This window comes from Rattus rattus, chromosome 4 (assembly GCF_011064425.1).
Source record: "Rattus rattus isolate New Zealand chromosome 4, Rrattus_CSIRO_v1, whole genome shotgun sequence".
Lineage (NCBI taxonomy): Eukaryota > Metazoa > Chordata > Mammalia > Rodentia > Muridae > Rattus > Rattus rattus.
Window position 1 is genome coordinate 2,452,779 of NC_046157.1, and position 13,010 is coordinate 2,465,788.

Here is a 13,010-nt window from a genome sequence, read left to right on the forward strand (position 1 = left end):
ATTTAGCTCAGTGGTAGAGCGCTTGCCTAGCAAGCGCAAGGCCCTGGGTTCGGTCCCCAGCTCTGGAAAAAAGAAAAAAAAAGAAAGAAAGAAAGAAAGAGACAGTTGGAAGAGAGTTGGAGGAGTACCATTTTCTCATTTTAAAACTCACTATAAACTGATTGTGGTGGCTCACATCTGAAATCTCAGCATTTGGAAGGCTGAGACAAGAGGCTAGTCTGGTACATTTTAGGTCAGCCTGGAGTACCCAGAAGACCCTGTGTCAAAAAAAAGAATGAAACTAGTATTTCTCATAAGTGACATAAGAACCCTGGACAAAGGAGACAGCTCAGAAGGTAAAAGTGCTAGGTGTGTGAAGACCTGGGTTCAAATCTCCACAACCCACAAGGAAGCCAGATACCATTCAATGGAGTCTGCAATGCTACCCTTCCTACACAGATAGAAGGTGAGGATGAAATAGACACCAGAGGCTCTGCTGTATTTAGCCCCTAAGGCAAAGCAGAACAAAAAGACCCTTCCTTTATGGAACAAGGTGGAAGGTGAGGACAATGGAAAGCTGCCCTCTGAACCCAGCTCACCACAGAGCACACCATACGTAAAACAGCTTTTAAACAATGGGAAGCCCAGAGACAAATCCTCATGGAGTAAAGAGATGTAACTCTTCGGCAGAATTCTTGCCTAGCATGTTTGATGCTCTGGGCTTGATCTTCAGTACCACATAGTCCTGCCCTCAAGTGGTGAAAGCAGAAAAAAACAGGAATTCAAGACCATACTCAATTACATAGCAAGCTCAAGATCAGCCTGGGACACTAAGACCCTGCTGGAGTAAGGAAAGAGGGAAGGGAGGGAAGGAGGAGGGAGGGAGGAGGCTAGCTAGCTGACTCACATACATTCAATTGATTATATTTTAATTGTTGCTATTGCTTTGGATGTCTTGTTTGTTTAAGACAAGTTGTTACTATGTATCTACAGCTGTCTTAGGGACTCACTATGCAGACCTGGATGACCTAAAATTACTTAAGAGGTCTGCCTGTCTCTGCCTCCTAAGTGCTGAGATTAAGACACATGCCACCATGACTTCCCCACCACCACAACCTCCCTCTTCTTAAATTCTTCTTTAATCCAGCATCAGAGGCAGAGGCAGGTGGCTCTCTGTGAGTTTGAGGCCAGCCTGGTCTACAGAGTAAGTTCCAGGACAGCCAGGACTATACAGAGAAACCCTATCCAAAAAAAAACAAAAATAAGTAAGTAAGTAAGTAAATAAATAAATAAATAATTTAAGCCTTTTAATAAACTTGAATCGTGCCTTTTACCTGTCATTCTAACCAAGAGGTTGAAGTTGGAGAACTGCTTTGAATTCAAAGCCAGTTTCAGCTACAAAGTGGAAACCCTGCCACAAAAATTTCAAGAGGAGCCAAAAGTGGTACCTACCACCTGCCCAGCATTTGAAAGATCCAAACAGGAGGATCAGGAGTTTAAGGTCATCTTCAGCCAGGTTGGGTTACAATAAAAGAGACCATATTGGGGGGGGGGGGTGAAGCTCAGTTATGGTGGAACTGGGCACCACAGAACATGCTTTTAATCCCAGTACTTGGGAGGGAGAAGCAGCTGGATCTCTGTGAAGTTGAGGTCAGTCTGGTCTATAATTCCAGGGCAGCCAGGACTATATAGAGACACTGTCTCAAAAATAATTAACTAAAATTAATGTAATGGTGGGGCTGAAGAGATGACTCAAAAGTTAAGAGCACTTATTCGTACAGAAGACCTAGGTTTGGTTCTCAGCAGTTAACTACGTTCTGAGGCAATCCAATGCCTGCTTCTGGCCTCTGAGGACAGTAGGCATGAACAGTGAGCACAGACATACATGTAGGTAAAACACTCATGTAAAATAAAAATATTAAAGAGATAGGAGAATGAACTTAGCGATAGAGCATTTACATCCACAAAGTTCTAGTTAAGTCCCCAGTGCCACGACAGGTAAGTGAACCTGAGCTGCATGGTTCTGATGCACTGTCTGTCTGTCTGTAAGAGTGTCACTCAGCCACCTCACCCCTGAATGCCTCGGTCAGGCTTAAGGACTAAGGATCAGTATCTTCCTATAAAATGGAAGGGTAGGAGAGAACATAGATTGAAATGCCATGATTTTATAGGCTAAGTCTACTTTCACTCTAAGTGGGTAGACCTTAAATACAAGATTCCCGTGCTGGCCTATTCCCTGTGATGCAAAAGAACTAAGCCCAGGGGAAGAATCACATACAGTAACTATCCTGGGGAAAGAAGAAATACACTAGACAGTGATCATAGCAGAGAAATGGGGCAATGAAAAGATCTGAGCAGCCCCTGCCACAGTTGCCCCCCAGAGTGCAGCTGCTTCAAATGAAGGCAAATCTTTGGCACCTAGATACTTCAGATCCTTAAAGCACACTGGGATTTGACTAACCAATCTGTACTATGATGAGCCTTCTGACCACTATGTCGACCAGCATGAACCCAGAGACCTTGGTGTGAGCTGGAGGCAATTTGCTGACAGTGACCTGACACAATGACACTACCCCAGCCTTACCACTTAAAACCAGTTCATTCATTCCTCTCATTTCCCCAAGAACCATGGATCAGCCATTGACATTTCAGTAATGAAGTCTCAATTAGAAAAGGGACAGAGAGCTGGGTCAGATGGCTCTGGCTGTCCTATACTCTGACAGGTCATACAGGCTAGAGCTATTGACACAGGACAGCCCGTAGTAGCTAACAGTTTCCCAGCCACCCTCCCTGTGTGCTAAGCCCAACCACCTTCAAGCAAAAACAAAAGCAAGCAAACAAAACAAACAAAACGCAGAGGACTTATTTCTACATCTAGACTAGAAGCTCTCAGATTTAAAGTGATCTAAGCCAGTGTTTGCTGTCTAACGTTATAACCAGATAAACATCTGCAGTCAGTGTACGCTGCATCCTTCCTTGATGAAGAGTGCAGTCTCTCAAAGAGAAAACAGTCCTAAGTACCAGTGAAAGGCGTGTCAGATGCAGGGAAAGAACCTGAGGCTAAGATGGGCAAAGGAGGAAAGAAACAAAGTAGGAGAGCTTATCAGTGTAGGCCAACACTGTAGGCTAAGGTGACTGCAAGTCTCCAATGTCCAAGTGAGACTGTACATTAGACAAATGGTCCACCTCTAGAGAAAAGGCGGGGAGAGGGAGACAGGTGGAAATCTTTCACATATAGCAAGCAAAACCCAGAGATAAAACAGGAGAAAAAGAGTGAGGAGAAATTAATAGCAAGCCAGCAAGCGTCGAAACAGATTACAGGCTTAAGAACTGGGACCCCAGCAAAGGGTCAAAGTCTCAGAAGGCAAGCAAGTGTCCGATATGTGACCACTGAGAGGGACCGTGTGCTTGGTGTGAAGTGCTTCACAAGAGCAGGAGAAACAGGAAAGTGTATGCTGACGTCTCCAGAAGGAGAAGCAGATCAGAGAAGACGGAGGGACAGACTACACAGAAAGCAGTCTTCTGAGGAGGAAGCTGAGCCTATTGGAAGGGGTCCCTGAAGGATATAGAGCTACTGGGGGCAGGCACTGGAGAAACACTTCTGGACAAACCAAGGCACATACTGGAGTGTGGCATGAGTAAAGCAGAAGTGTCTACAGGTTAGTCACAGATGAAAATCCATGGAGAAAGCACACCAAGGTCTGTCTATATGGGAAGCCAGCTCTCTACCAAAGCAGACAACAGGAGTCTTAACCTTACTAACAGGGCAAGTCATTGAAAGGCCAGGGAAACTGGCAGATGCGTTCTCCTTTTCCTTTGTAAATAACTACAGATCTGGAAGGTTTGGGGCATCTACAATTTAAAATACCAATGTAAAGCCAGGATTTTACTCAAGAGCACAAGGCCATACTCTACCCTGCTTGTCACCCTGTAGCCACTGCCCACGTCTGCCCATCTAGTCTGCCCCGACTAGGAACTTACTGAGAACACAGAGACATGGCCAGCGGTAGCAGCGCACCACCTGCAAGAATAATCTAATAAGAAAAAAGTGGAAGTGTTCAATACTCACAGGAACAATAAGCCCTTGCCAAGTCAATAAATTAGCTTCATCAACCTGGATGTTACGGAAGTTTTTCATTCCACATTTGCGGATCTCTTCAAGCTCCTGTTGATTAACAAAGCATAAAGGGGTGTCAAATCAGGGAAAGCATCACATATTCAGATCCCTCCTGACTCCCTTAAATTAAACCGGGTGAAAATATCACCAATGACAACATTGGCATGAGGACCAGAATACACCACATCAGGTAAGGAAGCATAGAGCCATTTGCAGTGTCATTGCCTCTAAGACCCTTGCCCCAGACCAAGCCAAGTCCCAATCTCAAGCAACCCACTTAACACAATGAGGGGAACCATGCTTCGACAGATGTAGCACCTCCTCTTTGGGCTGGTCGCACTGCCTGTTTAATACGCTCAGCAGAGCCAGGTGTGGTAGCTCACACTTACAGTCCCAATACTTGGGAGAATAACACAGATGGACTGCTGTGGGTTTAAGACCAGTTACGGCTTCAGGGTGAGACTTTTACCAAGGGGCGGAGGGAGAATTATTGAAAATAAACATAAAAGTAGCTGTCCCCCAGCAACTACACAGGGGTAAACATGCAACAAGAGCCTACAGAGCTAACTACTTCCAGCACTAGCTATGTGCGGGAAATTGAGGATATAAAAATGAATAAGCCGGGGCTAGAGAGATGGCTCAGCGGTTAAGAGCTCTGACTGCTCTTCCAGAGGTCCTGAGTTCAATTCCCAGCAACCACATGGTGGCTCACAGCCATCTGTAATGGGATCTGATGCCCTCTTCTGGTGTGTCTGAAGACAGCAATGGTGTACTCATATACATAAAATAAATAAATAAATCTTAAAAAAAAAAAAATCCTGGGTGTAGAAGGCAAAGAAAGGCAAATGGAGACCTTTCCTACCCAACACTCTAAATTGAAATTTCAGAACTCCATCCCAGGATGGGCACAGGCAAAGAGCACAACCGACCAGCCTGGGGAGAGGATGGAAACAAGAAAGCAGCTCTGAGCCTCAGTTTCTGCAGCTATCAACAGTCAAGATGCTGGAAACTACATCATAACAAAATCTGAAACTAGGAGGGACAAAGTAAATGTCCCTTCTCTGAGAAACTAGGACCACCATGACTCGGACTGTTTCAGAATCCCGTGTAAGATGTCTTTACATTGTCTATCACTTGGTTTTCCCCTGTGTATCAGCCCCACGTTTACCGCTACTTCCCCAACACCAATTTACATACAGAAGGCATCTAAACCCAAGATACCCAGATGTACCATGACTCATGCCCGCACATACATGGTCACACCCTCCATGGCCTTCAGGTTCCTGGCTTGCCACTCCCCACCACTACCTCAATCAGGCCTCAAACCGAATCGGATGATGGCCTCCCATGCACTCCAGATGCCGTCTCACCTACAACATAAACATTAGCCCTGTCTCACCAGGCTACATCCTCTCTGTCCCACAAAGTTTGTAAGGCACAGTAGGGCTAACAAAGCATGAAGGAGTAATTTTCCTAAGGCCTACCTCAGAATGAACTGAGGGGGAGGATGCATTAAAGAAATATATGATATGGGTGTCTCACAGAGTGCTGCCTGCCCATCAGCCTTAGGTACCTACCGTAAGCAACCTGGACCAACTCTGGAAATTCTAGTTCAGCAAGTGTGAACAGAGCTTTCTGTTGTTATAATTTTATTTTGTTTTGTTTTTAGAGGCAGGGTCTCATTATGTAGCCTTGGCTGTCCTGGAACTCTTTTTGTCCAGCAGGTTGGCCTCAAACTCAAGAGATGTGCCTGTCTCTACCTTGGTCCTTGTATTAAAGGTGCATGGACCACTACCTGGATAGCTTTAACATGGGAACTTCAGTAAGTGACATGAGAAAGGAAAGGGTATTGTTAAGCTTAGCTAGTCCACTTCTAAGAAAGGCCTAGAAATCCTGCAGGCCCCTGATCTACCAGGGGACAAGAAGCTGTGACAGTGTTAAGAAAGCTGAGTGAGGGGGTTGGGGATTTAGCTCAGTGGTAGAGCACTTGCTTAGCAAGCGCAAGGCCCTGGGTTCAGTCCCAAGAACCGGAAAAAAAAAAAAAAAAAAAAAAAGAAAAAAAGAAAGCTGAGTGAGGGCTGGAGAGATGGCTCAGCGGTTAAGAGCACTGACTGCTCTTCCAGAGGTCCTGGAATCACATGGTGGCCCACAACCATCTGTAATGAGATCTGATGCCCTTTTCTGGTGTGTCTGAAGACAGCTACAGTGTACTTATATATAATAAATAAATCTTAAAAAAAAAAAAAAAAAGCTGAGTGAATAACCTGCCAACTGCCATCTTGTCTTCCAGCTGATAGTCAGAACTCATCAGTTGTCTGGGTACTATGAAATATGGACACATTCAAGAAGGGGAAGGTTTCACTCCATTAACCACTATTCTTCAAAGAAAATACTCCAAATAGAGCTTTGAAATCAGGGCAACCAAAAAAGACAGCCAGGGGGCTGGAGAGATGGCTCAGTGGTTAAGAGCACTGTCTGTTCTTCCAGAGGTCCTGAGTTCAATTCCCAGCAACCACATGGTGGCTCACAACCATCTGTATTGAGATCTGATGCCCTCTTCTGGCCTGCAGGCAGAAAGCTGTATGATGAACACATAATAAATAAATAAATAAATAAATAAATAAATAAATAAATAAATAAATAAGAAAGACAGCCAGGCGTGGTGGTGAATGCCTTTAATCCCAGCACTGGGGAGGCAGAAGCAGGCAGATCCCTAAGTTTAAGGGCAGCCTGCTGTACAGAGTGAGTTCCAGGACAGCCAGGGCTACACAGACAGAAACCCCATCTCAACAACAACAACATAATTAAGAAAGAAACAACAGGGGTTGGGGATTTAGCTCAGTGGTAGAGCGCTTGCAAGGCCCTGGGTTCAGTTCTGTCCTCAGCTCGGGGGTGGGGGGTGGGGATTGTATGTTTATAGAAGAAAGGGAAAATTTAAAATAGCCTGTGCAAAAGCACACTTTGTAGCTTCAGAGCTCTATATTAACAGTATCGTATAAATAAATGTAAGGCAAACTTCATGAGAATTACAAAGGTGGGGAAAGCTGAACTTAGTTTTAATAGGGCAAAAACACCCTTGGTTAAGGACTTCAGGCTGGGTTGTAGAAGCTTACCACTAGGGCGAGTGGCTGACTGGCCACACAAGACCTTACAGCATTCAATTATTCCAGCACGACAAAACTAGTAAGTAAATAAAAGGCATATAAGCATATAGTGTTTTCTGAGACAAGCTTAATTCACAGAATGCTTGCCTAGCATCTACAAAGCCCTGAGTTCAATTCCTGCACCCACAGGGTAAATCACAACTACCTCTAACTACAACCAAAGGTCAACCAACATCTTCTCCTGGACCTCTAGGTACACATATATACACATAGATCCACCCATACACATAAGATTAATTTTTTTTAAGTGAATTCAAAGTCATCCTGGGATACACAGGGAGTCTCAAAGCTAGCATGGAGTACATGATACTCTTGTTACAGGAAAAGGAAAACCTATGAGACTATGTACCTAGGAGCTGGGAGGGTATTTCTCCATGCCAAGATATCACGTAGATACCTGAACAAAGATAAAAGGCCCAAGCCTTTTGACACAGAAGGAAGGGCATCACCAGCGAGTGCTGAGCTAATGATGACTCACGAAGTCCAAAGTAGAGTGACCAAACAAACTCTTTGCTCTCAGGTGAAGTTCCCCAAGAAGGAAAGGCAGCTTCTTTTTGCACAATTTTAGCCAACAAAGAACTGATAAGACAGAAATGAAGGCAGATCTGTGTGAGTTGAAGGGCAGCCTGCTGTACAGAGTGAGCTCCAGGACAGCCAGGGCTACACAGACAGAAACCCTGCCTCAAAAACAAAAACAAACAAGGAGTGAGAGAACTGTCACCTTCAGGGAAGGCTGGGTTACCCTAACAGAGGAGCATTTCTCAATAAGGCATCAGCAGGATCCAGAACAGGATCATGCATCTTAGCATTCTGAGTCCTGCATATAAAAGAGATGCCAGACATTGTGGCTATACCTACTGAAATTAACACCCTCTCTAGACCTAACTGGGAACCACTGGCACTAGAATGACCAGGACCCAAAAATTCCTGCATTGCCCAAGATGGCTCTGAGGGCAAAAACTGCCCCCGCCTTCACTAGGGAAAACTGAAAATCCACAGTGCTTATTCAGAGGTTCTATCTAGAGATCTGAGAGATGGCAGTGCCCCTAAAACTGAGACTGGTCTTGATAATAATGAACTGGGAAAGAATTTAAAGAAATCCAGGTAGTCCAAAGGCTTTATTACTAAGAATGAAGGAAAGGAGCCAACTTAGAAAAGCCGGTGAGACAGTTGAGACGCTAAAGGTGCTGGCCATTGAAATTAGGCAGCCTGAAATCACTCCCCATGATACATAGGTGGGAAAGAGAGAAGAGCCTCCTGCTAACTGTCCTCTAACCTCCACTTCCACACTGTGGCAGGAGCACATACAAATGCACACACAGGTACATACAAATTATAATAAATGTAATTTAAAAACAACAACAAAAAAAAAGCACAGAGACGAAGCACAAAGAAGCCCAGCTCTTTGAGAATAAAGTCTGAAAGACCTAACCAAGAATGACATGAATCTACAAAACATACTTCCCCAAAAGGTTTATATTTCAGTTCTGCTCAATGCCAAATGCAACCTGGGGTCAGCTGCTCAAAGCTGATGGTGCAATTCTGACAACCAAGAGATGGGCTGAGAGAAAGCAGAAGCAGCCTACCCCTTCTGCTGGAAGGCAAGAAGTACATGGGGAAAGAGCAGATGTGGTCCCTCTGATTCCGGCTGCTCGAAGCTTTGGAAGAAGGCCCAAAAACATTTTTTTTTTCCAGTTTCTGTGGGGTTTTTGTTTTACTTTGTTTTGGGTAGTGCTAAAGATAAACCCAGGGCCTCATCAGGTATATTGGTGCACACTATATTCCTAGCAAGCCTGGGACAACATAACAAGTTACTTACACACACACACACACACACACACACACACACACACACACACACACACACCCCCCCATGGCCTCAGATGGGCTAGGCAAAGCAAGCACTCTACCAGTAAATTATAGCCTGTGATAGTTTGAATGAGAATGGCCCCCATAGGCTCATGTGTTTGAATGCTTAATAGGGATTAACAGAACCATTGGTGGTTCTGTTTGGAAAAGATTAGGAGGTGTGGTCTCCTTAGAGGATGTGTAGTCTTGAAGGATGTGTGGTCTTGTTGGAGGTGTCACTGGGGTCAAAAGCCCACACCAGTCCCAGTCAGTCAGTCAGTCAGTCGAGTCAGTCTCTGTCTGTCTGTCTCTGTGTCTCTGTCTCTGTCTCTCTCTCTCTGCTTACAGCTTGTGGATCGCATGTGAGCTCTGAGCTACTTTTCCAGCACCATGTCTGCCTTCCTGCGGCCATACTCCCCACAGTGATAATAGACTAGCCCTTGCTTCCTTTTAAAAAAGTTGCCTTGTGTGTTTCACCACGGCAACAGAACACTAAGGCAGCCCCTTCATTCTACTTCCTAAGGGGAAATACCCATTTCTCAATTTCAGCCTCTCTCTCCTGTAAAATACACACAAGCCAACAAAGTGTGGCAGAATAAGAGAGCTGGAGAATCAATATCCCCAATTCCTTAGAAGATTAGGGAAAATAGGAGACTACCTTGTGTGGCCAGTCATGATGTATTTTGTTTTCAGACAGAACTAGCCAATTCAGATATATACATCTGTATTTTGGCACAATGATGCTAACCCCCAAGTTTTGTTATTTTTGTTTAGTGGGGATAGGAAAATTGTATCTTATCTATTATGGAGAATCGACTGTTGTGCTACCAAGTAGCACAAATCGACATTACTACCACTCAGGTGGTAGAAGCAGGAGGATTAGGATCAAGGCTAGCGTGGACCACACAGGGGAGAGAGCCAGAGACTCAGAGATAGAAAAAAGCAAACAGACACTCTTCAAAATCTCCCCAGTATTATCCACATGCAGGAGTAGTTCTAAAAATCTCTAAAGAACCTGAGATTTTTTTTTTTTTTTTTTGGTTCTTTTTTTCGGAGCTGGGGACAGAACCCAGGGCCTTGTGCTTCCTAGGCAAGCACTCTACTGCTGAGCTAAATCCCCAACCCCGAACCTGAGATTTTTTAAAGTCATTTGTAACCAAGAGCCTCTTAGAATCATCCAAAATTAAGCCAGGCATGGTGGTACATACCCAAATCCCCTGGGACTAGAGCTACAGATGATTGTGAGCCACCACATGGGTGCTGGAAATCAAATGTGAGTCCTCTGCAAGAGCAGCCAGTGCTCTTAACTGCTGAGCCATCATCTCTCCAGCCTCGAACCCAGGATCTCTGCAAAGCCAGCAAGGACTCTTAACTGCTCCCACATCAATTTTATGTATCACACTTACAAGTGATGCTTTCATTTGGCTGCTAATCTCAGTGTTCACAGGAAGCTTTTATCTACTTGTGCTAATTTCATTCTTTACCTTAATTGTATCCTGTTTCTTAAAATCTAAAATACAGGGGCTGGAGAGATGGCTCAGCGGTTAAGAGCACTGATTGCTCTTCCAGAGGTCCTGAGTTCAATTCCCAGCAACCACATGGTGGCTCACAACCATCTGTAATGGGATCCGATGCCCTCTTCTGGTGTGTCTGAAGACAGCTACAGTGTGCTCATATCCATGAAATAAATAAATCTTTTTTTAAAAAAGGGTAGTTTTAACATGGATCGCATGTGAGCTCTGAGCTACTTTTCTGCAACATGTCTGCCTTCCTGCTGCCATACTCAACATGCATTTTAAAAACAAAATCTAAAATACAATAATGTAGTTTTTTACTGTTTATAATATAAAAGAGGGAAAGTGAGAGTATTTATAGAAATTAACACAAAGCTTTCTGAAATGAACTGAAACATAAGGCATGGTTCCTGTTAAAATCTCATTAAAACCACATTTTTCTATCAAAGGCATCAATTCAGAGGATTATCCAAGATTACAATATCAGAAACACATGGCAAGGAAAAGGCAGGTAGGGTAGAGATGGCCAATCACAATGACACTCCTCACAGTTGACAATATGCAGCACTAAGATGTGATTAGAGCTTTACACCCCAGAGTGAGAGCAAAGCAGCCAGTGCTTTTAACTGCTGAGCCATCTCTCGAGCCCCCCCCCAGCAACCATTTCTAATAGCTCACAAATGCATGTAACTCCAGCTCCAGAGGACATCACAGCCTTTTCTAAATCCCACGAGCACCTGCACTCATATGTGCATTTTCACACACACGTGTGCATGTACGTATTTAAAAATAATATTTTAAGGCTAAATAAATAAACAGGTAGATAAACAAACACACAAATAGAGGTTGGTGAGATGGTTCAATAGGTAAAGGAGCTTGCAGTCAAACCTGACAACCTGAGTTCAAACACACACACACACACACACACACACACACACACACACACACACACACACACACACTGGTGTCAGGTAGTATGACACATGGCTTTAATCCCAAAACTGGGGAGGCAGAGATAAGTGAATCTCGACTATTGGAGGCCAGCATGGTCTACAGAGCAAGTTCCAGGCTGGCCAGGGATACACAGGAGAAACCCTGAGTCAAGACAGAAAAACAAAGAAAGAAATAAAGGATGGTAATGTCCCAGCCTTCCACTGCTAGTCAGTGTTTTGTTTTGTTTTAAGCTCCTCTTATCTGGCTAAAACAAAACCTAAGAGATGGAATTGTATATGTAAGAAAAATTCACACACCACATACACAACTGGTAGGACATTAACAGTATAAAAAATCCCCTCCCTGATTTTGTGTGACTATCAAAATGAGCGATTTTGCCAGGAGTGGTGCCACATCCCTGACAAATTTCTGTGAGGTCCATGCCAACCAAGGGCACATACTGATGGCTTTCCTCAAAACAATGGAACAAGGGTGGGTAGGAAAGATGGCTCAACAATTAAAAGCACACACTGCTCAACAGAGGACCCGAGTTCCCAGTCCCAGCGGGCACTGCTGCCCCCTTCTGACCTCAGAAGGCACTGTCTGCACATGCACACACCAAAACACAAACACACAATTTAAAATAAAAATAAAATACTGTTAAAAATGAAACAAAAATGAGGTGTGGTGGCGCGTGCTTTTGATCAGAGGTGGGCAGCTGGGTTTGAGGCCAGTTAGTTCAAATAGTGACTTCCAGGATAAACAAGATAAGTTAATTAATAAATATTAATAAAATGAAAATTTCTAATTTTACTATTAAGAACTTTCCAAGCTTGTACAATGAACCTGCTTGATGATGAAATTACAATTTTAATGTGGTTACATATACTGCAAATTTAAATATAATCCTTCAGAATGCTTTAATGTAAATCTAGTTTCAATTAATTTTCAGCAAATGGGAGAGAATGACTCATGCCCACATGTATTCATCCATGGATTAAGCTGTATGCTTACGCATAATTATTATTACAACTAGCATAACACAACTATTATCACAATTCTATGAGGCCATTTCATTATCTTCTTTGTAGGTATGAGGATACCCACAAAGTCTCAAAGAAACAAAACAAATGAGTTAAAAGCAAAACTCAACACATAATTTAGGTCCCTGCTACTCTAATCACAGCATACTGCTAGGCCTTAGGTCAATCTAAGAGAATATAACTGAAGACAGTTACAACATATGCTTAAAGGAAAATGCAGCCTACACATCCCCTGGGCAAGCCCAGTCAGGGCCCTAGATCCACAGGCAGGCAGCTTCTCATAGGCCTAGCTCCTGGAATGTATTTGTCTTCATCTGAACAAGGGTGTGCCTGGCTCTGTTGACCTATATTACAGTACAGACTCCAGAGTCCAGCAACCCAACTAACAACTAAGACACTGAGAGCTCAAGGA

The 13,010-nt window shown here is 43.8% G+C and overlaps 1 protein-coding gene across 1 annotated transcript in view; it reads right to left on the minus strand.

Annotated features, from left to right (window-relative positions):
* Positions 1 to 13,010, minus strand: part of Ube2l3 (ubiquitin conjugating enzyme E2 L3) — a 38,636-nt gene that overhangs the window by 15,833 nt on the left and 9,793 nt on the right. The window contains exon 2 of the mRNA XM_032899849.1: positions 4,049 to 4,144. Within this exon, the coding sequence (XP_032755740.1) occupies positions 4,049 to 4,144 (96 nt within the window). The remainder of the gene's footprint in view (positions 1 to 4,048; positions 4,145 to 13,010) is intronic.